At 43.1% G+C, this 27,880-nt stretch overlaps 2 protein-coding genes across 2 annotated transcripts in view; one reads left to right on the forward strand and one right to left on the reverse strand.

Annotated features, from left to right (window-relative positions):
• PSMB7 (proteasome 20S subunit beta 7) overlaps positions 1-15,584 on the reverse strand; it is a 41,782-nt gene extending 26,198 nt beyond the window's left edge. Inside the window, exons 1-5 of the mRNA XM_073314755.2 lie at positions 15,475-15,584; positions 14,310-14,403; positions 13,206-13,303; positions 12,424-12,564; positions 10,007-10,122 (exon numbers count right to left, since the gene is read on the reverse strand). Coding sequence (XP_073170856.1) covers positions 10,007-10,122; positions 12,424-12,564; positions 13,206-13,303; positions 14,310-14,403; positions 15,475-15,536 — 511 coding nt within the window. The 5' untranslated portion in view covers positions 15,537-15,584. The remainder of the gene's footprint in view (positions 1-10,006; positions 10,123-12,423; positions 12,565-13,205; positions 13,304-14,309; positions 14,404-15,474) is intronic.
• Positions 15,585-21,827: 6,243 nt separating this feature from the next.
• The window catches only part of LOC140899390 (kinesin-like protein KIF14), a 42,961-nt gene continuing 36,908 nt past the window's right edge, over positions 21,828-27,880 (forward strand). The window contains 5 exon segments of the mRNA XM_073314817.1: positions 21,828-22,278; positions 24,500-24,677; positions 24,679-24,741; positions 25,250-25,337; positions 25,916-26,053. Coding sequence (XP_073170918.1) covers positions 21,828-22,278; positions 24,500-24,677; positions 24,679-24,741; positions 25,250-25,337; positions 25,916-26,053 — 918 coding nt within the window.

Below are 27,880 nucleotides of genomic sequence, written 5' to 3' on the forward strand. Positions count from 1 at the left end.
ATTTTAGGAAGATGCTTCTTTAAGAATTAGTAATTAACCTAACAGTTAAACAAGTAACACTGTAAATTGCTAGACATGTTGAAACATTCAAATAAAATTTTAAACTAAGATTTGAGAGGTTAAAATCTGTAATAAAAATCTGGTAATTAGTCTGGACATGTGACCTAGCATTTCTGATTAATTTTTAAAACTGCTTTATGGAATCTGGCATTCCATTAGAATCTGCCACAAGGTTAAGAAACAACAACAATGGACTCTGTTGTAATGGAATTTTATGTTAGAATCACACTTTGTCCTTTACATAACCTAGGAGTTTCAAATTATCTTAGCAGTTAACTTCCATTTTAAAATTTTAGTATTTGCACTAAAAAAAATCCAGATGTTGTAAGTTATTCCCCTCCCCTTCAGTTTCATAATTAATTGCAATGGCTTTTTAAAATCAGCTTAACTGGATTTTTTTAGCAGAACTTTCACTGCAGAGAACTTCCTACTGCTTAACAGCAGTCCATTTTCAGTACCCAAGGACCTGTTTGCTACCTCAGCCTGCCATTCTAGAGGAGGTATTCAGCATTGAGAGAGTAACATTTAGCACTTTCTAATCCATCAGTGTCAGGGCTCCCTGACAGGGCACTTATTCACACACACTCATTGTTATTCAATTTGCTGCTCATTCTAGGTAAAAATTCCTTGCTCTCCACAGCCCCATCGATTGGGATCATTTTTCAATCTGGTTCCTGGCTCAGTGGCCTAGTCTCTCGGTGGTACTGCTTGCTCCGCAGGCCGACATTGCCAATGCATGAAGAGCTGATTTATGAATATAAAACAATGTTGGTACCAAGGGATTAGGTTCAGCCACTAGAGACCACTGGAATACATCTTACTGCTGCCGAAAGCTGAGCTACAGACTTCAAGCAGTTTAATTTTATGCATGTATTTCATTATAAGTCTTGACTAGAAGCTTTTCTAGACAAGACAAGCAATCAGACAATCTTGCATCGTTTGCTGAAATCCAAATTTGTCCTTTGTCAGCATAAACAGTTTAATTTAATGCTTTCACTCCTGAGTAAGCACTGAGTTTCTTTTAAACCCTTTGCAAAGGAAGACCATCTGTATTCATCCACAAAAGTACTTTTACCACTCACTACAGAAAAATCTGTTTTGCCCTTATATAAAACTATCCATGGTGACCAAAAAAATTTACCAGTTAATTTGTACTAATTTGTCATTTGAAAACATTCTTTGGAGTTAAGTGTGACAACGTACGTTTTTTTTTTTTAAATTAGGAGTTAAACAAACAACAACAACAAAAATCCTTAAGTTCCAGATGCATCTGTAAAGAGAAGGGTATAGCCATCTCCATTACAAATAGTATGCACGTCTGAATCAGTGAAGCAACCCCTATAAAATGGAACCTATTTGTAAACCATACAATGTGTGTACCTGTTCTAGGTAGGTTTCAGAGGAACAGCCGTGTTAGTCTGTATTCGCAAAAAGAAAAGGAGTACTTGTGGCACCTTAGAGACTAACCAATTTATTTGAGCATGAGCTTTCGTGAGCTACAGCTCACTTCATCAGATGTTTACCGTGGAAACTGCAGCAGACTTTATATACACACAGAAATCATGAAACAATACCTCCTCCCACCCCAGTGGTGGTGGGAGGAGGTATTGTTTCATGATTTCTGTGTGTATATAAAGTCTGCTGCAGTTTCCACGGTAAACATCTGATGAAGTGAGCTGTAGCTCACGAAAGCTCATGCTCAAATAAATTGGTTAGTCTCTAAGGTGCCACAAGTACTCCTTTTCTTTCTGTTCTAGGTACTGAGCAACCAGATGAAGCAGCATAAACTTGGTTTCAAACACACAGCGTATGAAGACAGATTCATACTGTGCCATTTTTCAAATACTGATAACTGTCTTTGGTCTGTAATGAGGTTTCAAAGTTCCAGCCCGTTATCCCCAGCTTCGCACCCATCAGCCATGTAATTACCACTACTCTTGACTTTCTCTCTCTCTCCTTCTTAAAGGCAGCCCACCCCAAACCAGTCAAATCTACCACTTCCTGCCAAGAACCTTGTAACCCACCACCACTTCTTTCTGCACATCACAACAGCACCACAATCTTTAGATGTTATTTAAACATTACTACTATACAAGCTTTAACCAAATTTATTTTAATTAAGCATGGAACCTGTCTGCACAATGTGGGCTAGACGGGGTAGAAACCGTACATTTGGTGCTGAGTATGGCAGCATACAGGATGTTCTTGGTAAACTGGAGATTACTTTTTGTTTATGCTTTTAAATAAACCACAGAACTGGTACATCAGAAAATGAAACAAGTTTAAGCAAAAGAGAAATAAAATGGCTAGAACTGTATGTATATCTTATATGAACTGCTCCTGTTAGTTGATTTTCTTTAGTCAAAATCTGTAACCCGCCTAGAGAACTATCAGACTTAAAGCTTTTTAAAGCAAAAGTGCCAAAAGAAACCATATCGATAAAAGCAGATTGCACTCCTACACCACGAGTTCACTAATCAATCACTACCTATTCACATTATGAAATGATTTATGGTTTTATATTTGATAATGTATTGGTTTTAGAGCACATTATAAAATATAAAACCAAATTAATAATTATATTTTAATTCTATCAAGAGCTAGAGTAGATCATGACATCACATATAATACAACTGTTTCATTAATTTTATATGCTAAGTAAACAATTTACCAGTTTCTAAGGTAATGGCACCATCTATTGGTCTAACACCATCTTAGCAGAATATCTGTAAATTAATCAGAATTCACATTACAAACTGCACAATCCTGTTAATTTACGGTGTTTTACTTTAGCAACCTAAAAGGCATTTAAAACCCTAATTGCTAAAGGATCTGTGTTATAAATAGGGATGCGTTAGATGTTAGTTTTTTTAAAATGCATTATCTCTTTGTTTAATATATTAAATCAATTCTTAAAGGCCATAGTCTTTCAAGCAATTACCTTGTAAATAGATGTGTGTGTGTATATATATATTCATCTCTCTCTCTCAAGCACTAATGAGAAACCCATTCTCAGTAATGTTTGTGAGAGGCATCAGAAGGAAAGCTTTTGTAAGTTGTCTAATATCAGCTTACTAAAGGAGTTTAGAATGTATCTAGTTTTCACTCACATGGAAGAAAAAAAATTAAAATTACACAAAAGTAACGATGAATTGTAGTGTTCTCATGATCACATTTTGTCTCCAAATTCTTCTCAAAGACACTCTGCAGACACCAGAAATGTTTTTATAATCCAGTCAATAAAAGACGTTCTTCAGTTCTAACAAATTAAGTAGAATGCTACGATGCCAATAAAAATAGCCCTATTATTCCTGCCAATTCAGTAGGGAATAGCATGGGGGGGCTGGGGATAGCAAAGAGGATGGCATGAGGGTCAAATGGATTGGTAAATAGGAGCTCAATTAACCACAATCCCTAGTAAACATCCATTTTTTTCAGCCCATCTATTCACTGATGTGGCATTCTGCAGAATGGGCAAATTATAATTGAGAAACTGATGGACGCATATTAGGTGGTGGAGGGAGAAGCACAGGTTGGGGTAGATATCCTAAAGTGTTATAACACCTCCTCCTGGACAGAGGTACCACCCCAGACCTCCAGGGAAATATCAGTGACCCATTGCTTTGGTTGTCAGTGTTTTAGAGAAGCAGAATCTTTGGCCATTGGGGTCTGAGTCAGCAGCAACAAAAAAGTCATCCTGTTTCTAGACATAGTTGTTGTGGCAGCTGATTTTAAGATATTCTAGTTAGATGGAAGTTCTTACTGAAGACAGCCCTTTAAAACTTTGAAGAATATACCACAGAGTATTTTATACGATTGATCTGAGGAGTCTGAAAAGCCTGTGTAGAGGGCAATGAGTAACCTAATTTAAATTTCACTTCAAACTTTCTCCATTTGAAACTCTTAGAATGACAGTAACCATACTAGAGATGAGGACAAATTTAAATACTGTAAATCGGGGTGTCAAACTCCTGGCTGGCAGGACAGATCCAGCCCACTTGATATGTTTATGTGGCCTGCACATTACATTCACATTCTGCAGAATCTGCACTTTCATCTAAAAGAAAAAGCCCTCAACCTCCAAAATACGGCCAAGAATCAAACGATGCAAAGTTGACTTCCTGAATCTGCAGAAAGCCTGAAATAATGGCTCTAGCAATGTCAACATTCCCAGCCACATTAACTTCAGATGACCATTAACTATAAAGCCCAATCATGGCATTGTACTGAAATACAAATTATTTGTACTTCATTACTTATTTACATTGCAGTAGGATAGATAATAAGGATGACAACTTTTAGTTACTGGCTAGAGGCCATATTTTCTATATTTGAACTTTGTGCAAACCTCCTATTAACATCACTTGGTGTCTGGTGTGGGTGCAGGGACCTAAGTAGTCCTAAATTTATTCCACAGACCATAATTCAAAATAGAATTCAGCGCTTTCCAAAGAAGGAGTTTGACACTCCTGCTATAAATGCTCACTTAAGAGAAAGACTAGGTGAAAATACTGAGATAGACATTTCTGTGGCTTTACCTTCAACTGTATTTCCATGCTATTTTCCTTCCCGTAACAAAACTACAAAGGTTACAGCCATTATGACTCACCTGCAAGTCACAGAGCTTGTTAAATACTACAAGATTCTAAACACAGGGGTCCTCTGGACATGTCTGAATAATTAAAAAATTGATCAATATACCTAGAAATAAAATCTTATCTAGATGACTTGGATAGATATCCCAAGGCTTCCCTGAGGAGGCATAATGTTTATTCTGTAAATTAGTATTTCCAGATTGTCTAATACCTTAAAAAGAAAAGGAGTACTTGTGGCACCTTAGAGACTAACAAATTTATTTGAGCATAAACTTTCGTGAGCTACAGCTCACTTCATTGGATGCATGCAGTAGTTTTCTCTATGTTAGTCAGTCTCTAAGGTGCCACAAGTACTCCTTTTCTTTTTGCAGATACAGTCTAACACGGCTGCTGACACCTCTAATACCTTAGTTTCCAGATAACTTTCTTTAAAAATAATTCTAGTCGTATTAAAAACTTGTAGAGGATAAATTGGAAAGTTCACACTCTGATACATTTTTACCAATCCTCCTGCAAAAAGTGTCACTAAGCCAAGAGCTGGAGATAAGCGATCATTTACAACTTGGAGGCTAAGTCTGCCTAACAAAGAAGAGTTAATTAATAGAGAATTAAGAGAACACTACCTACAAGGAATGTATCTAACACATTTTAAAATGATTCACCTGATTAGCCAAGACACAGTAACTGGAGTGGGGATATCAAGTAATCACAGTAATTTAAAGTGACCATAGGTGAGCCCCCACTATAGAAATGGTAATTGAGGATCACTTTCTACTACCATGGCAGAATACACTTTGCTTGCATTACCTATTATTTGATTATATAATCCAGGTGGCCAGAGTGCATCTGAGGGCAAATACATAACTTTTATCAAGTAGCCCACACCCAAACTCACCTTTAAAAGAACATAAAGTCCAAATATATCTTCAACAGTCACACGTGTTACATGGGGAAATAAAGATAACTGACTATACAGGGGAAATAAAGCACTAGCAACTACATCTGTTTCAAATGCAGCAATCTGAAGTATTGTAACAATAGTAGGTACAGAATTTCCACCCTTAAGTATGAATTTTAAATTGACAGTGTGTCTTTAACATGGCTAGCAGAGATAACAGGTTCCTGTGTAATATGCTCCATTTTAATCTTGTCAGCCGAAAATGGCATCTCTTCCATATTAACTATGAGTGCTTGAAGTCACTGTCTAACTTTATGGAAGTCATGTATGGCGCTCACGTCACTACCAGCTGGCTGGTACAACCCTTTTTGGGCAAAAGTTTGGTTGCCCTTAAGCATGTGAAGAGCCCAAATCTTGCCATCAGATTACTTTCCTGAATAATGGAATTATGAAGAATTTTGCTTTAGCTTCTCTAATATTAAATAGTCATTTGTTGTAATTCCTACTATTTTAACAACAGTGGAGTGTAACACAATATCTATGAATGCCCTAAGTTCCCAGGTTCAATTGGAACATTCCATAGACGACAGCATTTTTCACAAGTCTTTAGATTTTGAAGCATCATAGAATTCAAATTTGGATACCCCAGGAAGTTTTCATTTTACTTGACTGTTCAAGCATCTTTCTTCAGAGAAAGAGGTTACTCAAAATAAGCAATATTAAATGTGAAAAAACAAACTGAGTATTCCTCCAGATTCTTCCTAAAATATTATTCAGTTTTAGTTCAGACAAAGGCAAACCTAAACAGTTATTGCAGAAGAGCTTTGCTTAGACATGAAGTGCAAACACTGGTTGAGAGAGAGAATGACAAGCTCCTATGAGCAAAGTCAGTGAACAAGGGTTAGAGCAGAATATAGATTCTGTATTCTGTGATAACATAGTGACCTCCTAGTATACTCACTGGAGACATTTATATTTTCTTCAGCAACTTTATTTAAGGAGGTCTGAAAGTTAGAAGATGATACACTCAAGTTCCTTTTTATGGTTTGCAGTGATGCTTTTTGCTAGTGAGCAAAACTGAAGAGTTGCAAGGGTAATAATCTCTGCACTTGCCTCCTACCCCTAGGATGGAGAGTCAAAGAATGGGACCAGTATTTTTTTTTTTTTTTTTTAAGAAAGACAGGCACAATTCAGCCAAGGTGCACAATGATTTGTGTTCTGCTGCTGCAAAGGTAACAGAGGAAACACAAAAGTTGAACATTCAACATCAATTATGCTCACACACCACGCATAGGTGAACTCCTACTATACAACCCAAAATTTGTCAAATTGCAGGTATGTCTCAGACATTTGGATAATGAGGGTTTACATGTATCCTGTTGAGGTCAAGTTTTGGTTTTTTTTTGGTTTTTTTGTTTTTTAAGAGGATCATCAACATTCACTAATTAGAAAAGAATAAAACATATCTAAGAGTACCTCTACGCTGCAATTCGACACCTATGACTAACCTGTGCCAGCTGACATAGGCGCATGCTATGGGGCTGTTTAATTGCAGTGTAGATATTCAAGCTCGGGCTGGAGCCCAGGCTCTGGGACTCCATGAGGGGGGGAGGGTTCCAGCCCCAGACCACAAGTAAATAGCTCTGTAGCCTTAGTCAGCTGACACAGGCCAGCCCTGGGGTGTTTATCTGAAGTGTAGACATACCCTAAAAGCTAAGAGGATGTGCTCTAATGGCAAGAGTTCTTGATAGGTGGCCCAGATTTCCCTGGATTCCAATCGTATCTGAGCAACTGCCTCATTGCATGATAGTAGGAAATTCATTTGACTCCACCGTGGAACCCACCCTCCCACCAAAAAAATCAGCTGTAAAACAGAAAAAGCAACAACTTCTCTGATAACCAGGTGCTGTACCCAAGCAGGGCTTTTATAGGCTTTGTAAAAAAGGATATAAGGACTTGATGGCAAAATGCCTATAAAATAAATACTTTGCTATACATCCCTTGAACTTTACCTATATTTGGTCTCCTAGATGCAATGGTACTTAATTCTTCAAACTCAGAACACAAAATTGTTATTTTATAGTTCCCATTTTCAGTGTTACATTTCATTTTGAACTAAGGAATGTAATATGTAGAGGGTTTCTGACTCAATTTTTTTTTCTTGGTATACTTCTCCCTCCCTCTCTAAAGCCCTGGATTCTTGAGGAACATCAAAGGTTGATCTTTCTGGTCTACAGGCCCCTCAAACATTTTGAGCACACAGGCACTGTCACTGGGTGTGCACTGGCTATTTAAGGCGGACTGTAGATGAAGCATGATCCAATCCTGGCTGAGTGTGAAACGGACCTTCTAGGAGATCTAGTCTTCAGAGGGATTCTGGGAATTGTAGGCTACTGAAATGCATGCTTTCTACCAAGAGAGATGGGGAAGCAGTCCAGGAGATGGTATGGGCAAGGGCTGGCACAGAGGCCTGGGAGAAGAGAGAGGAGCTCTGGGAAGGGGTGAAGCATGAGAAGGAGAAAGCATGAGGTAATACAGAAATGATGTGGGTAGCAGGCCTGCTGCTGGCACCTGTTTAGGGACCCAGATTGGGGCTTCCAGCAAGGGTGGGAAGAAGTGCCCTGCTTCATTCCCTGGTATTAACAGGGGGTGAGAATTGAGGTCCTGGGAAGGAACTGCTTAGACTGAGAAGGATCAAGAGACTGGCTAATCTTTTACAATGGAGTAGAAGACAGCTTGGGAAGGACCAACGGATTGCATTATATTTAGTTTGGACTTTTCTGGTTGCCCTAGAACAAGGGTTCTCAAATTGGGGGTCATGACCCCTCAGGGGACTGCAAGGTTATTAAGTAGGGGTCATGAGCTGTCATCCTCCACCCCAAACTCCTCTCTGTTTCCAGCATTTATAATGGTGTTAAATATAAAAAATGTGTTTTTAATTTATGAGGGGGATCACACTCAGAGGCTTGCTGAGTGAAAGGAGTCACCAATACAAAAGCTTGAGAACCACTGCCATAGAAGGAGAGAACATTTGCTTGGTCAGAGGGTTACACTACAAGAAAACGCCCCCCCTCATTAACCTATCCACCAAAACCTCAAATCTCTGCACCAGTCAAAGGGAGACTACTGACTCGTAAAGGGAAATGGAAGCCTGGATGATGGGATGTCAGACTAGATAAGTAATCTTATTATTAGAGCCCAGCAAATCTGGAAATATCCGCTTTATATCCATGGATGTAGATATCTGCTAGCCACGTTTGAGGATGGCAGACTGGATGCAGATACAAATTTTGTATCCACGCAGGGCTCTACTTATTATAGACCCTTTTAGTGTATGTTTTAGGGAAGCCTTTTAAGTTTTTGCTTTCATGTGGTCCTCAATGCTTTATAAGATTTGATATTTAAATAGATACTGCACATGATAAGATGAAGAGCAGACAGCCCAGGAGTAGAAATCTGTGGGGAAAGTGAGTTTCGAAGAACGAGGATATTAGGTACACACAGAGGGATTTTGTTTTAGGTGCAGGAGCTACATGAAAAAACATGAGACGTTATGATGGCCAGAGTGTGAGGAGGTGTATGACATTTGAATAAAGTTACATCAGCCTTACAGGTCATTTTTCCAATAACTAAACAGCTTATAAAGTAATTGAGGACTCATCTAAAATGCAGTTAAATGTATATCATTTTCTTCAGACTACAGCAGTTGCAGAAAAATACTATAAGAGTGGAATATACAGTGGGATTGAAGAGTCTCAAAACGGTAACGGTTAAATGACTTGAGGTGGCAGTCTATAAGGCCAGTTACTGAGACCAGAATTTACAGTGAACACTAAAGAGAGGGACTGCTTGAGAATTTCTGTTCCTTACCATATTCAGAAACTCACATTAATTAAGCTTTTACCCTATCAAGACAGGGAGAAAGCTACACAGAGATCACTTCGCTCATCAGTGAAATGCAGACACTTGCATCTGGGGTGGAACACAATTGCTATTTTGCAGTGTAGAAACACTGCACAAAGATTGCAGACATTGAGTAAGGCATGTTTACTCCATTGAAACTACCAGGAAACAAACACGAGAAGGAATGTAGTTACCCAAGCTGGAATTTGGGCAAGACACAAGGTTAGTAACCCAATTCTTACAGACCGACCCCTGGATTCTTTATTTCAAATGGCCAGTAAACAAGAAGAACAGTAGCGATTCTAGGTGTCAAGTCTACTGAGGAATCCATGTAGCACATTATCTAACACCAACTCTTCTACAACTCACCATATTTTTTTGGCATGAGACGCTACAGAAGTGGTTTTGAAATGTAGAACCATCAGTATCTTACAGAGACTCCTTCTTAATTCTGAACTCCTGACACCACTTATGAATCACAGAATTTAAATGTGTAAGAAATACAAGCACAAGCATTTCAGTTAGCAGGCAATGTAGCAACATTACTCACCCATAGTGACATAGGGCAATTTGTCAGTTGATCCATGGGGATAGATGCTGTAAAGGTGGGGTCCAGAGACATCTACTCCCCCTAAAACCAGAGCAGCACCAATGTAACCTTGATACCTGTTGAACAAAGTACAAACATGAATTTAGACATTGATAAACTTAATTTTACTTTAACATAACATATGCATTCTAAAAACTGAAGTACTTTCTCATTATTATAACAGGTTGTTTCTCCATGCATAATAACCTAAATGTATATCTTTCAAAAACATGCCAGTCCTATTAGCCAATATTAAATACAGACACCTTATTTGGTCTAGTTAATCTGCCCCCCCTCCCTTTTTTTTTTAAACATCATTATACAAATTAAAAATAACTGTGTGGCTACCTATCAGGAGCACTCTGCAAATGTCAGCAATGTGTAATGACTCGAATTAAGAAAAATTAACTCTAGTGCATAGAAAGGTACTGTAGTATTAAACCGCCATCGCCTGAAATTGGAGAATTAAAATGTTCAGCTGCAGCGAATGTGCTGGACCTCGACTGGCACACTTGCTGTGCTAGAGCACTACTATCCTGTGCACGCCCTTCTTTTGTTAATAGAAAGAGAAGCCAAAAAGTTAACTTTTTCAGGTCTTACTTGAAGTATCGTAATTCCTGCATTTGAAACAGGTTTTTATTTTATTGGAAAGAGTTTAGAAATGCATGCCCTTCTCCACTTCTATTTTTAGTCTTTGGTTGGTCCAAATGTCTGGATTGCTTTTAATGACTGTCACATGACAGCCCGTTGGAACAGCCAAGCTGACCAACAGCAAGCTGCCAACCTGATAACCTGAATTACTATAACTCATCCTGACTCCAGATCACTTGGTTTCATGGAATGTTTTGGGTTTTTTTTTCCTCCTTCTTCCTCCTTCTTCCATCCCAGACTTTAATTTTCTGGGAACTTTCCTGATCGGTGGAAACTTTTTTTAATCACATACACATACTTCGTTCTTTCACCTTCCACCCACCCACATGGAAAACACTGTATTAAAATAACATTGGCATGATTTAAAAAAAGTGATCGAGAACATGCCCTCAGTCTGTTCAGAAAAACTGGTAATGTGGTTTAAATACCCACCCACATAAAACAATGCTTGATTCTGATGGCAAACCCATCAGTTGAAACTATTTTAGGATGAATGCCCTACAATTTCCAAGTGAAACATTACATTTCCTTTGCATGTCTCCCTCCCCCCCCTTCCCCAAACAATAACCAAAAAGTCTTTGGCATATTGGCCACCTGGAAAATCTGAGGACCCTAGACAATATCAAAGTGACAATGGGTGTACTGATTGAATTAATTTTAAATTAAATAAAAACAAGTTTTAAATTTAAATGAAGATGCTGCAGAATTTCGAGTCTTTGGCAAAATGGTTCCTCATATACTCTGACTCCTTGCTACATACTTTAGATCCAGTTTACTAGGGCTGGCTATACAGCTGTGAGGAAGGTTACAGCAAAGAGGTAAAACGTTAAGATCAGGAAAGTTGTACTTCGTAAGTTTGTTTAGAAGAATGTAGCAAATGTCTGAAGTGTCAGTTGAGGGGACTGGACTACATAAGTCAAGAATAAGTTTCTATTGGTGGTAGTCTTTCAGAACCTGATCATTCAAAAACTCTCTCAGCAATAGATAATGCCACTAAAAATACAAACCTCAGCTATTAGACCCTTAAATAATTCAGCAGCTAATTGTATCCTATGGAGTGTGTGTAAATACCTAATCTACCTTTGTATCTCTTTGCAAAGCTATATTTGAGAGGACAACGTTGTAGGGAGAAATGGGAAATCCGAATGGTTTTGAGGGACTTTGTATTTTCCTCTATCATCCTGCCTCTGTCTTCACTGTTTGGCTGGGATAAGTGACCCAAACAAATTGAGGGAACATTGGACTAGCAGTAAAGAAGGGTCTAGTATTTCAAGACTCAGTTTGTTTTTCCAGTTTTGCCACTGACTCTGACCTTGGATCAAGTTATTCAACCTCTGTCTTACTTTCCCCATCTGTAAAATGGATATAACACTTAGCTACACTGTACCTGAAAAGTGGTGGATGTTTAAATAATGCTCATAAAAATTTAAAAGCACAGTCTTGTGTCAAAGGACCCATGGGTGAAGGGTGCTTCTGAGGTGTCATGTAGTATTACTGTCTGTATAAAATTGTTGTATTAAATTGTAATCACTTTGTTTCAGTCCTTTGATGTAAGACTGTGTTTTTAAATTCACCACATACAGTGCAGGAAATGGAAAGACAACTCAGATTGTTTCTTTGCTTCTGTCTGACAAAGAAAAATGAACAAAGTGCATGGCAGTTTTATGATAAAATATTGATATACTTTTGACTTCGGGTCAGTGTCTGCAAGGAATTCATGGAGTTACCTGAAAAGCATCTGTTTGAGCATTCGGTTAGCTGTGACAACTCTCGGAAGCCGTCCAGTAGACAAGGAATGGAGCTCCAGATTGGAAGAGATCAGCTGAGTTGTCATGTCAGTGTCTGCGGCTGTCCCAGCACCACAACAACTGGAAAACATTTTTAGCAAGTCACCAAGTTAAAAACTCTTAAACACTGTATTTAATTAATATCCCTCTTCTTTTAGTCACTAGAAACAGGCAGTGCTACTTCCAAGGTGGATACCAGCTATTCGGAGAGGTAAAATTAAGATAACTTTATTTAATGTGATAGATTTTCATAGTCTCCTCCCCTAGTTTGCTTTGATTTAATCCAATTCACATAATTGTTATAGTTTCCTGACCCTTTTACTATATGAAGACCACTCACATGCATTCAGAGTTAACAATAAACATTTTCTTTGACAGAAAGAAGTCTTTCCAATAGCAACTGTAGGGTAGGATGTTTAACTGCTTCCTATTTAGATACTCCTGCAGTTTTTTCAACACGAGCGTTACAGCCTTATACTGATACAGGAGAAAAAATTAAATTAACCAGATACTAACCGTGAAACTAACCAACCTATTTTCATTGTCTGGCATGAATGACTACCAAAAGGAGACAAACAGCATTACTGGTGAAATTAACTACCATTTTAAAGTTCTCACCTTTAATCTGAAGTATTAGCAATAAGGCGTACAGTTTACGAGAATCAACACTAAAATTACACGTAAAGTTTACTTACTTTAAAACTGACAGTTTTAATACTTACTAGATATTAGGAGAAATGAAGTGTATTTTTGAACAGTTCTTGTCAGCAACAACCATCCCCTCAGTTGCTCTTGTATCTGCTCCAAGGACTATACCATCCTACAGAAAAGGTGAGAAACTTAAAATCAAAACTTTAACAAGATTTAAAATTATTTTACTGCTCATGTTACAGCAGTCTGTAATATGCAATGACAATGACCACTGTCACTTTCTGCAATTCTCACAATAATAATGTACCTTCCAAGAGAGAGAAAATGGTAAATATTGGGCTGCAGAAGAATTTGTAATGGACAGACGTTCCCGCAGCACCAAAAAGAGACTGTCACCATCAAATATACAGCAATGTGTCAGGAAAGGGCAAGCACTCTAAAGAGAGCCTGTGAGTAAAGAGAGCTGACAGAGTAAGTCAGCAGTGGACTGAATGCTGTGTTCAGCTGAAGACGACACTTTCGGAACTTTCCAGTGAGGTGACAGGCTAGCAGATCTTAATTGAAGAGGTAAGATTTCATGTTATTTTCCAACTAGGTTTCATATTGTGCGCATCACCACAGTATCTCTTGCCACCTGAAGGAACAGCCAACCCAGATTACAGGCCAGCTGTTGCCTCATCAAGAGTGTGGAGTTTGGCTTTTAAAGTGCAGTGACACAAGAGACTAAACATTACATTTCATCTCATCTCTAACTTCCAGATAAAATATGATCTTTTTATCATGATTATTCCTAAGTGTGAGACCTGTACAGGCCATCTGGGATGTAATTCTGTTTTTCATCATCATCAGAACAGAAGATTCTGCAAAGGGAATTTAGCTGACTGTTCTCCTGATAAACAGCAAGAAAAATAGAATGCAGATCTCTCTTGATGTATTCACTCAACAGCCCCAAAGAACTCATGTGGGTACACAAAGCAGAAGTCTCCCCGCATTTACTCAGGGCAAAAACCCCTTATGCAACAGCTGCTAACCCCAGAAAATGTGAAGAGCTGAGTCCATTACAAACATCTTCCTGTGACTCTTAGCTGCTCCGTGTTGCACTCTGATGTTACAGTGACGGGGGCCCTAGGAGCATGTGCCTGAGGGAAGGAGGTAGAGGAGCAATCTAATCTCACCTTGAACACAACTCCAGCAATGGTGGTGCCTGTCTTCCGGGCTGCAGGGAGCCGAAGCCCCTTCTTAGTGAACTCTGCCTCCAGGAGCGCATTCCTGGAACAAGGGGAGGAGCCAAAGGGAGAATAAGGAGACATGGCACCTTCACAATCAAGGCTTTCATCTTTTCCTACGCCTCCCTCCTCAGTTGGCTGAACTGCCCAGCCTTGTCCCCACACCACCAGGCCCTCCCCCCCCCCCCCCGCCAGCCCGGCCCCGCCCCCACACCACCGGGCCCCCCCCACCAGCGGCCCGGCCCCGCCCCCACACCACCGGGCCCTCCCCCCCGCCCCCACACCACCAGCGGCCCGGCCCCGCCCCCACACCACCGGCCCCGCCCCCACACCACCAGGCCCTTCCCCCCCCCGCCAGCCCGGCCCCGCCCCCACACCACCGGGCCCTCCCCCCCCGCCAGCCCGGCCCCGCCCCCACACCACCGGGCCCCCCCCACACCACCGGCGGCCCGGCCCCGCCCCCACACCACCGGGCCCTCCCCCCCCGCCAGCCCGGCCCCGCCCCCACACCACCGGGCCCTCCCCCCCCCCGCCAGCCCGGCCCCACCCCCACACCACCGGGCCCTCCCCCCCCGCCAGCCCGACCCCGCCCCCACACCACCGGGCCCCCCCCCACACCACCGGCGGCCCGGCCCCGCCCCCACATCACCGGCCCCGCCCCCACACCACCGGGCCCCCCCCCACATCACCGGCGGCCCGGCCCCGCCCCCACACCACCGGGCCCCCCCCCCACATCACCGGCGGCCCGGCCCCGCCCCCACACCACCGGGCCCCCCCCCCCACACCACCGGCGGCCCGGCCCCGCCCCCACACCACCGGCGGCCCGGCCCCGCCCCCACACCACCGGGCCCCGCCAGCCCGGCCGCGCCCCCGGCCCCACCCCCACACCACCGGGCCTCGACCCCTGCCCCAGGCTGAGCGCCCTGGATGAGGGGAACGAAACACCCCCCTCCGCTGCGCCAGGCGGGGCTGCCCCACGGCTCAGGCTCCGCAGGCCGGGCTCCTCCAGGCAGCCTCCCTGCGCGGCTTGCGCTGAGTCGCGCTGCCGGCGCCGGCCCGCTCCCCTCTCTCTAAGCGCCCCGGCCCCGCCGCGCGCCCCGCCCCCGGCCCTCACCGGGCGCAGTTGTCGAAGCCGAAGCCGCTGCTCGGAGCCTGGAGCACGGACACCGCCGCCATCTTCCCGCCGCCGGGGCGCCGCCGCGTGACTCAGCGAGCGCCGGCCGCGCAACCGCTTCCGGGTCACCGCCGCTCGCCTGCCCCGGAGCCGGAAGGGCCCGGCCGCGGAGCGCCCAGGCCATGGCCCGCGGTGACGCCCACCCGCCCCGGGGCTGGCTGCAGAATCGGGCCCTTAGAGGCCCAGGCCCGGGCCGCTCGGACAGCACGGGCCAGGCCCCGCGCCAGTCGGGAGCTGGGCGTCGCAATCCCGGGAAAAGAGCAGGAGAGGACTTGTGGCACCCGAGAGACTAACCGATTTACCTGAGCCTAAGCTCGTGAGCTACGGCTCACTGCATCGGAGGCGTTCCCTGGAGAATACAGGGGGGAGATTGATCTACACAGAGACCATGAAACAATGGGTGTTACCCTACAGACTGTAGGGAGAGTGATCACTTAAGATGAGCTAATACGGGGGGGGGGAGAAAACCCTTTCTAGCGATAATCAAGGTGGGCCATTTCCAGCAGTTAACAAGAACGTGGGGGGGGGGGAGAGGAATAAACAAGGAGAAATAGTTTTACTTTGTGTTATCTGATTTGTGTCCATTTATTCTTTTACGTAGAGACTGTCCAGTTTGGCCAATGTACATGGCAGAGGGGCATTGCTGGCCCATGATGGCATAGATCACACTGGTGGATGTGCAGGTGAACGAGCCTCTGATCGTGTGGCTGATGTTATTAGGCCCTGTGATGGTGTCCCCCGAATAGATATGTGGGCACAGTTGGCAACGGGCTTTGTTGCAAGGATAGGTTCCTGGGTTAGTGGTTCTGTGGTGTGGTGTGTGGTTGCTGGTGAGTATTTGCTTCAGGTTGGGGGGCTGTCTGTAAGCAAGGACTGGCCTGTCTCCCAAGATCTGTGAGAGTGATGGGTTGTCCTTCAGGATAGGTTGTAGGTCTTTGATGATGCGTTGGAGAGGTTTTAGCTGGGGGCTGAAGGTGATGGCTCGTGGCGTTCTGTTATTTTCTTTGTTGGGCCTGTCCTGGAGTAGGTGACTTCTGGGTACTCTTCCGGCTCTGTCAATCTGTTTCTTCACTTCAGCAGGTGGGTATTGTAGTTGTAAGAATGCTTGATAGAGATCTTCTAGGTGTTTGTTTCTGTCTGAGGGGTTGGAGCAAATGAGGTTGCCACACTATCAGAGGCTCGTTCACCTGCGCATCTACCAATGTGATATATGCCATCATGTGCCAGCAATGCCCCTCTGCCATGTACATTGGTCAAACTGGACAATCTCTACGTAAAAGAATAAATGGACACAAATCAGATACGGCTGCTACTCTGAAAACAATCTCGGGAGTCTGGGGAATGGGGCAGCGGGGAGGGGGGGAGGGTGTCATTTGGTTTCTGCTTTTGGAGCCTGCAGGCCCCACTGGGCCCCCCTTTGGAGCTTTCTCGTCAGGCACAGGGCCAGACGCGTCTTTTCCCGTTGAGGGTGAAACCGCCCGGCCGCTTGACTCCAGGAGACGGGGGCTTTAAGGAGAACGAGGCTCAGGACAAACTCTCGAGAGTTGACCACGCTGCAGGGCGACGCGCACCCTGTTCTGAGCAGGGTGTTCACAACTGGAAGACAGGGCCATGTGACTGGGGCCAACTTTTTCCCATGTGATTTGTAAACGATTTTGCCAGGGATTTTTTTCACCTCTTTAATATTCACTTTTTACAAATACCCTAGTAAGGAAGTGTACAGGAATATTCACAGAAACAGCCAATTTAAGCAAGTATTGCAAGAATACATAGACATTATTACAAAATAAAACCTATCTGCACACACTCCAGATTCTAGGAATTATGCTCATCCATTAAGGAAACTGAGCTGAAAACCCTGGGGCACACCTGGGAACCATTGAAAGGCTTGCCACAAACAGACAGGAGTGGAGGAGCTTCATCGCTGCCCTAAATGCAAGAGGCATAATGGTGATGGGAACATGATGATGATTAAGGAAACAGAAGCAGCTCATGTGGCTTGGTTAACTAATCAAAACATCTTACGTTTTGAATAGCAAACAGTCTCAGTGAAATGCTCTCAAATGAGATGCAGACCAAGAATCATGTCTCAGATAAATACATTTGAGACAATCACAGTTTGTTCATGGACAATGGGGTAGGTGGTGAAAGTTATTGAATACATTATTTGTCATGAATTATTCTCCCAGCTCTAAAGAAAACAACAAAAACCCACCAGCAACAACTATGGGTGATGATGAGACATGTTCTGAAGAAATGTCAGCTGAAGTGTATGCCTGACTATAGGTGTCAATATGCTGCAGGCTAAGAACCTGATCATTGCATGTGCTTAGCTTTACTACCATGAGTAGTCTAATTAAAATCAATGTGATTGTTTCTGGTAGGAAAATTAAGTACATGCATAAGCATTGTCAGGATTGGGACCTAACTTGCTGAAGTTGTAAACCTTACCATGGAACCTGGTCCTATTGAGTTGGGAGCAGGATCAAGTGTGAAAGATTGTAGGTTATCTCTCTAAAGCTCTGTGTGACGAGTGCATTCTGCTCTAAATGGGTGGAGAGCTGAAGGTTTCAGAGTGAGAGATAAATTCAATAGCAAAGGATTGGCCACGACCATGTAAAGCCTTTCACAGTAAGGGAACCGAAGTAAAGGGACAAAAGGAGGGTGATTCAGGAGGTATACCAAAGGAAAAGTTGTTTTAAAAGACAAGGCAAGGCAGCAGAGTGTTCACCAATTGTGAACTGGCACTCACCTCTCATGTGGATGGAGTGGGGATGGGAAGAAGCAGAGTCTTGTGGGAAGAGGAGGAGTGGGACCAGGACCTTGCGGTGGAGCGCAGGCAGGACACCTATCATTTTGACAGCAGTGTACTCTAAAAGTGGTGGGCTGGCTTAGCCTCCCCTGGCCTGTTACACCACCCGCCTATTATGTCTGAATATACCTCCAAAAAAAGGACTTCACCATTTCTTGTCTCATCCTGTACTTCTCACCATCAGCTGATCCTGTCTTTCACCTACTCTCACCAGCCTCTCACTTTGGTAAAGACTAAACTACTGGAGCTCTGGCCTCAGCAGCTACCAGTTGCTACTCCCAAGGTGGGGAGGAAAACAACTGTGTCTGCATCATTAAATATGATACATTTATGAATGGGATTATATGGACTGGATGACCCAAGAGGTCCCTTCCAGCCCTATGTCCTAGCTTCCTATTTATACAGAAAAGGAGAAGGGATCTACACATTTAAAAAATCCTCATCCATATTTAAAAAAAAACACAAGGAAAAGCCACAGGAAAAACCAAGAGAGAAAGTTGAAATTGTAAAGGGGAAACAAATGATCAAAGGGGGCTATGGAGCTTCTTCTAGAGACCTGTAAAATGAGAGCAAACAGCATAGGCACATGAAAACCATTGAGTAGAGTAAACTTGATTAAGTGTTAGACCCTGATTCTGCAAAAACTTGCGTACACACTGAATCATTTAATTGAAGTCAATGTAACTAATTGGTACATAAAGTTAAGCAAGTCTTTGCCAAATCAAGGCTTAAGACTTCCAGGAAATTAGCTCAATCCTAGTGATTACTCGTCTGATGCTGCTTTAACCAACCACCAGCTGCTGAATTTCTGATACTGTTGTTGGTTTGGGAGAGAGCAGCTGGGGTTATTAATCCAGCTGGAATATATCAAGCAGAATAGCCTCCACAGACCTTTTGAAGAGGAGAGATAGTAGAGCAGTTTGTGAGACTGTAGTGATAGATAAATACTATACCTATTTGTCTAATTTACATAGTTGCTATCCCTTATGGTTTTCTCTACTGGAGTTGCTAGGTGTGTGCTAGCAATAAAAAGGAAGGAAATGGTAGAATGTTGAGGTTGTTATTTGGTGGGTAGAGTTTGGTCTTGTTTTTCCCTGTTATGATTTTTATCATCTTGTCCTATAGGTGACTGTTCTCATTTGTTAAATTCAATTAACTTCTGGGTAAGTGTTTGGGAGAAATGCTTCCTGGCAATGAGAGCTGACTAGAGAAAAATGTACTTGATGCTCCTATCCTATGTGAGATATGCACTAGTGTTGGTGGCTAGATATTTCTGCCCTGTTGATCTCATTGTAGCTCTCTGTGAAACTAAATATTCCAGTTGATCAAAACTCCCTCAAAGGAATGTCTTTCTCTTGACAGAAGACAGTATCATCGGCTGATAGATTAATGTGACTTTAGGAGACATTTCTTTTCAACAGTGTTCCAAAGCTTCCTTGTCCAGCTAGCTATTGGTCTGCTGCCTAGGGGCTGCTTAACAGAGCTGTTCTTGCTAGTCTGCAACTGCTATATGCTGAACAGCATTCAGTCAGGAAAGTAACTGGATGGGCTTGGCATTGGTAGCTGTACTTGTACTTAACACTCTGAGAACATGTGCTGCAAACCTCAACTGTTCCTCTAAAGCCTTTGAACTTCTATATGCCTATGACTAAAAAACAAAAATTAAACTATCAAGTGTTCACAGGCATGAGTTATACAGGCCAATACATTGTGTGTGTGTGTGTGTGCGCATGCCAGTGTGATGCTGGATTAAGTCTCTGATTTCTACATCTGCAACAAGTGCCCTCTCATACCTCCCAAGGCTTGTGGTTCTTGCTTCAATGGTTGCCAGCTTTTTTTTTCTTCCCCCTCCCCCACCCTAATGTCTATTTCTTACTCAATCCGTGTGAGCTAAGAGTTTTTTGTTTAGCTTTTAACACTGTTACTCTTCTTTCAAGAGTACTTGCCAAGAGATGGCCTTTAAGCTAGGAAGTGTTTAGAGCTCTCTGTGCTGTGTTTAAATATTAATCTTCTTCTAAATGCAGCTGTGCATGTGAGGCTATTAACATTTAATGAGGCACGTCATGTTTTCTCTACCTGTTTAAAGTAGCAGCAGCCTAGCTTCTGCAGAGCAGTGAAGAGAAAATAGTGTGCTCAAATATGGTTGTAGTCCTCTTGACATAGGAGAGACTTGCCACTTTCTAGTATTTAGGATTGACTCTCTCCTGTACTTTCCTGGACTCTGGGGTGGGAAGGTGGTTTGAGACCCACATGTCCCTTCCAAACAGATCGGGGGGGACATAAGAAATGTAACCTTGATCTGACTTTCCTAGAAAACTAAATACATTCCACAAGGTTTGGATCTGGTATCAGTCTGTAACCCCCTATGATAGACTTGCTTAAAAGAAAACAATTTCCCCCTCTGGTGAGGGGCAAGGCTTGTTGGATGTGTGAACTGACAATGTGGGGCCTGTAATGAACACCACTACATCACTCATGCCCAGTGAGATGTCTAAATCAAGAGTTATTTACTAGAATTGTTACGTGAAATGAGTTTATTTACAAACCTAAAGATGTGAAATTTTGTTCTGGCACTACTGTACTCTTTTTCTTTCTTTGAGGAAAAGAGCCTGGATTCAGTAATGCCTCGTGTGAGTTTTTGAAAGGTTCATTTTAGCTGAAAAGCTCGTTCACTGCATTTTGTGAAGCATATTGCAAGAGAGTCCCTTATTATAAATATTGTCCTAGGAGATGAGTGTGTTATCTGGACAATGGTCTCCAGGCCACATTCTTGGGTGAGCAAAGATTCAGTTACAAATTATGTCTATGTGATGCAGGGTAGTGAAGGCTGGTCCATATTAACCAATGAATCCTCTGGTCTATCTACTCTTCCTGCCCACTGATTGATAAAAGGAATGAAATTCTATAGGCTTCAAGAAAGGACTATGTGGAGAACGGGCATGTATAGATTTTTCAGAACTGCCTAGGCACCTAACTCCCATTGACACCAATAAGAATTTGAGACTTCAGAACTCACTGAAGTGCTTGTTAATACTTGGCACTCTAGGGCTTGCCAACACACATCTGTTAGTGGTGGGGAGGGAGAACTTTTTACCTCCTGAGGCGGTATTTTGTGTGTGTGATTAATACAAGTTTGCCAGCATCTAGTTGCCATCTCAGGTTCTGACCGGTAAAGCGAAAACTGCTCCTTCGCCCCTACTCAGTCTTTTTCAAACCTACAAATAACTTTTGCCACTTCGAAGCTTATGCTCAAATAAATTGGTTACTCTCTAAGGTGCCACAAGTACTCCTTTTCTTTTTTCTGATATGCTATGACTCTCTTCCTCTTGCAGAACAGAATTGGAAAAATGAGCAGTGCAGCAGCTTCTTCTCAACTGAAGTCTAAAGGAAGCCTACCCCAGGTTCTTTCCCCAGTGAAACTTCTATGCTAGGTGCTCAGTCTCCAGGACACAATAGTATCAGAGTAGTTACAAATGCTGAAATGAGCAGCTTTGGTTTGAATCCTGAAGATATGATGCATTTTACACCAGAAGCCAGCCAAACATCTTGCAGACTCCTGCTGAACAGTAGTCCAATCACAGACAGCCCAAGAATGAATGCAACGTCTCAGGTGTCTGAACTAAGCTTGCATGTCTCTAATCTCTCTCCTATTTCTCTTGAAAAGAATGATAGAGCATCAACACGTTTTTCAGATGAAAATGTGCTACCAAGAATGGAGTGGATGAGCAAAACTGTCATACAATTTCTGTTTCCTCTGCTGAAAAGGAAAGTACTTAAAGATGGGACAGAACAAAGTGAACAGGATAAAACTTTTTCTGTTAAAGTGCCTATTTCAAAGAGGTGCAGCTTCCAAACTAGTCCGTCTGATGATCCTTCCCTGGTGACAAAACCAGAGACTAGCAAACATCTTAGGTGCTCTCCTGGCCAGATGTGTACTTAGGAAAATGGGCCCAAGGTGGCAAAGAGCAGGTTACCCCTCTCTGTCAAATACTTTGGTCCCTCTCCTCAACAGTGACCAGATAACCAAAACATTAGGCAGCAAAACTGCAAAGTCTCCAAAAGGTTCTGATGTCCCTAGAAAGGAAGCTGTTAAGAACACTGCAAATGTACAAAGCCCTGTACGCCCTCATGGAACTCCTGTTAGGGAACTAGCTGCTCATCTGTGGGTCGCCATGATGAGAACCTGAAAGAGTTGCGGGGGGGACATTCAGTGAAAGCCAAGTGGCTCAACCTTCTGGCAATGTGAGGCCAACATCTGGTGATTCTTCAGCCATGGATCTTTTCTGTGAAAACGGGGAGCCATGGCCATGTGGAAGAACAGTGGAGGACCTCTTCCAAAGGAGGATGTTCTGGAGATAACAGTGCCATCAGTGTGGCAGTCAGTCAGGCCACTGACCCAAAGGTAACTTTCAAACAGTGCAGTGATCTAACCCATGACAGCAAAGAGTCATATACTGAGTTCCAGCATACAACTAGAATTGCCCTTTCCAGTGCCCTTGCCCCATCTCCTTCCCCAGCCTGCCTCCAGTATGAATATCCAGTGTCCTGCCTGTTGGTTCAGCTCCCTAGATTAAAAACTGAGCATCAGAACTTGAAACCACCTCAGACTCTCAATAAACAGGGGCCTAGTTACTGGCTCCTCTGTGCTTGTCAGCAGCTCCTATTGAAGCCAGTATGATCAGTCTGTAGATGTGTTGCTAATCCTCTTCCTCTTTCCATCTCTCTGTTTTAATCTACAACAACTGAGTCATTAACATTAAACTCAGTGTTACTGTACTCTTTAAATGCCAGTGGGCTCAAGTAACATATTCCAGATCTGAATTTTGAATGCCTGGGATTTTGGTTCTGCCCATTGTAAAGATAAATGACTCTCTTTGCCAATTTCAGAATCTGGCTTAGATTTCAAATGCCTCTAAATTTTGAGGGGGTGGCTGAATGTTTAAAAATGTGCATCCAATACCTGACAGTCAAGCCTGGGTAGCAGTGGTCCTCTGTTTGGAATCAGACTTAACATTTTTTCTGATGACCTTTCTGGAGGCCAGCAACAAGAGGAGCAGCCTGGATTCTATTCCTTGTGCTGTATACTTGAACTAGACCAGTTGGTGTGCTGTCTGCGTGTATTGAGTAAAGGCACATAGAAGGATCCTACCTACTGATATCCTCTTGCTGATAATAGCTCATCTTAAATAATTAGCCTCTCACAGTTTGTATGGCAACTTCAACTTGTGTGTGTGTGTGGAGATATATACCCACACATACAATCTTCTTACTATATATTCCATTCTATGCATCCGATGAAATGGGCTGTAGCCCACGAAAGCTTATGCTCTAATCAATTTGTTAGTCTCTAAGGTGCCACAAGTACTCCTGTTCTTTTTGTGGATACAGACTAACACAGCTGCTACTCTGAAACCTACCTACAGCTGTCTGGCTCAACTTGATGCCAGACTAAGTGGGTCCTACTACCTCCAACTCAAGAGTGTAAAACTGTTTGAGTGTTCCACTGAGGCAGTGAGAGCTGGGGGCAGGAGCAGAGTTGTAGCCAAGGTACAGCCAATCCCAAGATAAAGTTTGGGTTCAGAATATTAATTCTCACATGTCAGAAAAGGCAAAGCCTGAGATGGTGGTACACTGGAACCATATCCAATGTAGGCATGCTGTGCTAGGAGCAGGCATGTCACCTGACCAAGCACAATTCATTACACTGATAGGAGATGTAGAGTTTAGCATTGACTATTACATTTAAAAATACAGCAGACTTCAAACAGCAGTTGGGTTCCAACTGTGGCAACTCAAACTAAGGCCACGTCTACTCTACCCGACTGATCGGCAGGTAGTGATCGAGCTATTGGGGATCGATTTATCTAGTCTAGTGTAGACACAATAAATCGATCCCCGATCGCTCTGCCATCGACTCCGGAACTCCACCACTGCAAGAGGCGGAAGCAGAGTCAATGGGGGAGCAGTGGCCATCGATCCCACGCCGCGAGGACACGAAGTAAGTGATTCTAAGTCGATCTAAGATACATCGACTTCAGCTACGCTATTCTCGTAGCTGAAGTTGCATATCTTAGATCGATCCCCACCCCCAGTGTAGACCAGGCCTAATTGTCTCTACAATAACATTTTTCTGACTTCACAGAGAACAGTAAGTTGGTATAAAATGTGTTGTGTCCCTTTCTGGAAAGGAAATACTGATCCATCATCCTCACACAAACAGGCAGCTGCTTTTCTCCTATGACTGTTGTTTTGGGTCTCAGAATCCAGAGGATAAGGGATATGCCCGTCAAGAAGTAGTGTACGGTCTGTTGGCCCAGCCACTTCTAGACGGTCTTTGAAGGTTACAATACTTGCTTATTTGCTTATGGACAAACTGGATCTGGGAAATCTTACACATAAGACCTCTACTATTAACTTTATAACTGCTCTCTCCAGCCATCTGAGGCTTATTTGAGGCAACAAACTAAATCCAGCCACTTGATCAGAATCTGCCACGAAGTAATCGTTCTCTAGAAAAGTTTAATTTTCAAAACCTTAGGTGGTGAAACTCCTATAACTCAACCAAAGAATCAAAAACTGTTTTAGAATGAAGCAAAATCATAAATTAATCTTTTGTAAAGACAAAGATGGCAACTGTCATAAATAACCTCTTTCTAAACTAGCTTGTGTAACAACTGTTTAGCCTATAGAATAATGAGGATGCTCAGAATGGAATTTAATAAGCATGGTGCATCTGTTTCTTGTCCCAAAGTGAAACATGATGGCTTTCTCTAATCTGTGGGGTGTACTTGTGACTTGGCCAGATGGAAATCATTTTGCCATATTAAGGACTAGAGCAAAATTGAGTGCCCTTTTCTGACTAGGGTTTTCAGCACAACTAACCATGGGTCTCGTCTTCAACACAATGACAGGCTATGCTGATGAGGTGGGCATAATTCCACGATTTTGCAAGGAAATATTCTGGAAAGTAAATCTGACTCAACAAGAGGAGGTAACATTTTTGCTTAATATTTTGTAGTAATAAAGTCTCCAGTCTCTCCATTAGAGCTGTCCAAAAATTGGCCAGGGCACCTTATGGGGTTGTCTCTCCCTCCATTAATCTGGATGAAAAGCTATCACTCCTATAAAACTGTTCTGTTTTTAGTATCAGCTTCTCCCTGCTGAGGCTTGGATAAAGACAAAATATATCAGAAAAGAGTTTTGTGCCTTATGCTAGTTTTAATCCTTCCATTTAAAAAAAAGACTGTTTCTAATAAGCCATGTTTCAGATATATTATAGGTAGGTCTATACAAATAGTATCGTAAAGGATTATCTGTAATAGTTCTTCCTATTAGCTGAATTGAAGATAGCATTTGCATCTGCACTAGTGACAATGATAAGCTTAAAGCTTACGTAACACCAAATGTGCACAGGGCTATATGGTATTAGGGCCTGGCATTGCATATAATGTAACTTTTTGAGATGGCCAACTACATAAAATGAGCTGCTCCATTCAGAATGCCCTGTGTTTGAACGCTAAAATGGATTTTTGAATCCCTTCTCTCCCCCTCTCCCCCGGTCCACCCCAGTACTTGCAAATGTATTCTTCTCCCTTATTCCAACAAGTGAAACATCACATTGAGTTGAGTTACTCTGAGGTATACAGTGAGCGGATACATGATCTCTTAACATCATCCAAAGATGCTAATGCCAAGAAGAAAGCTCGAGTTTGGAAAATGTTACATATTTACCTGCAATACTGAACCCCAGCTGTAATGCCCCTCCTTGCGACGAAATGGGGGCTTGATTCTTTCCTGATTGATTGTATGTGACCTGGGCCATATTGGGCCAGATTTTCCCTAGAGCTCTAGGGAGGAATTCTCCCTTCCATTATGGTCCCTTTAGCTAGCCAAGGGAAAATCCCCCTGGTGTGAGCCTGCATCAGGCAGCCATAGGCTGTCCTACACAGGTCCCCTCAAAGCTCAACATTGACAGTGTGAGGTGGAGCCATAGTTCTCTGTACTATGGAGAGTCTGGGACAGGACCCGGTTGTGGCAGGCGCAGCATGAGGTAGAGCTGCATGACATACAATAACATTCTGTGCTCCCTAAATTACACTAGGGGCTATTTCAGCCACCAATCTTCCAGAATCCTGAGGGCACAAGGTGGCTTAAACCTTTATCCTCTTCCCCCTGCCCTATGCCTCCTGAAGGTGTCCCAGAGTCCCACCCTTAACTGTGCAAATGTGGTGGTAGAGGCAATGGTCCCAAACAACAAGCCTGTGCCATTAAACCAGTCACACTTTCCTGCTAGTTGAGGGTATCTATGTTTTGATGAGCTGATAGTAACTGTGAGCCATTTGGCAAGAGCCTGCCAGAGACCATGCCTGTAGCTTTTGGTTCCACCTCTCTCAGTTGTTCCAGTTTCATAGAATCATTGAATATCAGGGTTGGAAGGGACCTCAGGAGGTCATCTAGTCCAACCCCCTGCTCAAAAGCAGGACCCATCCCCAATTAAATCATCCCAGCCAGGGCTTTGTCAAGCCTGACCTTAAAAACTTCTAAGGAAGGAGATTCCACCACCTCCCTAGGCAACGCATTCCAGTGTTTCACCACCCTCCTAGTGAAAAAGTTTTTCCTAATATCCAACCTAAACCTCCCCCACTGCAACTTGAGACCATTACTCCTTGTCCTGTCCTCTTCCACCACTGAGAATAGTCTAGAACCATCCTCTCTGGAACCACCTCTCAGGTAGTTGAAAGCAGCTATCAAATCCCCCCTCATTCTTCTCTTGCGCAGACTAAACAATCCCAGTTCCCTCAGCCTCTCCTCATAACTCATGTGTTCCAGACCCCTAATCATTTTTGTTGCCTTTCACTGGACTCTTTCCAATTTATCCACATCCTTCTTGTAGTGTGGGGCCCAAAACTGGACACAGTACTCCAGATGAGGCCTCACCAATGTCGAATAGAGGGGGACGATCACGTCCCTCGATCTGCTCGCTATGCCCCTACTTATACATCCCAAAATGCCATTGGCCTTCTTGGCAACAAGGGCTCACTGCTAACTCATATCCAGCTTCTCGTCCACTGTCACCCCTAGGTCCTTTTCCGCAGAACTGCTGCCTAGCCATTCGGTCCCTAGTCTGTAGCTGTGCATTGGGTTCTTCCGTCCTAAGTGCAGGACCCTGCACAAGACTAGTCAGACTAGTCAGAGTCCAGTAGGAAGACCCTCCTGGGGCTCACCTATCTGAGCAATCACTAAAATTCAGCTTGGGACAAGTGTCACTTCTTGCCAAATGCCTGGCATTATTCTTATTGCAGCAGAAGTTATCAGTGTGGCCCTTAATGGAGGGGAAGAACATGCTTGGGAGTTCAGAGGGTTCTGAGTGGTGGTACTCAAGCACCTGCATGGGAGAATCACTCCCTGGATCCTGATGGTGGTCTTACTACTGCATGCTGAAGCAGAGGCCAAATCTGGGACTGTTAATATGGGGATGGGGTAAGAAGCTGGAGGAGTCCATTGTAGTCAGAGCAGAGACTACAGGCTTCGCTG

The sequence above is a fragment of the Lepidochelys kempii genome, chromosome 16 (assembly GCF_965140285.1).
Source record: "Lepidochelys kempii isolate rLepKem1 chromosome 16, rLepKem1.hap1, whole genome shotgun sequence".
Lineage (NCBI taxonomy): Eukaryota > Metazoa > Chordata > Testudines > Cheloniidae > Lepidochelys > Lepidochelys kempii.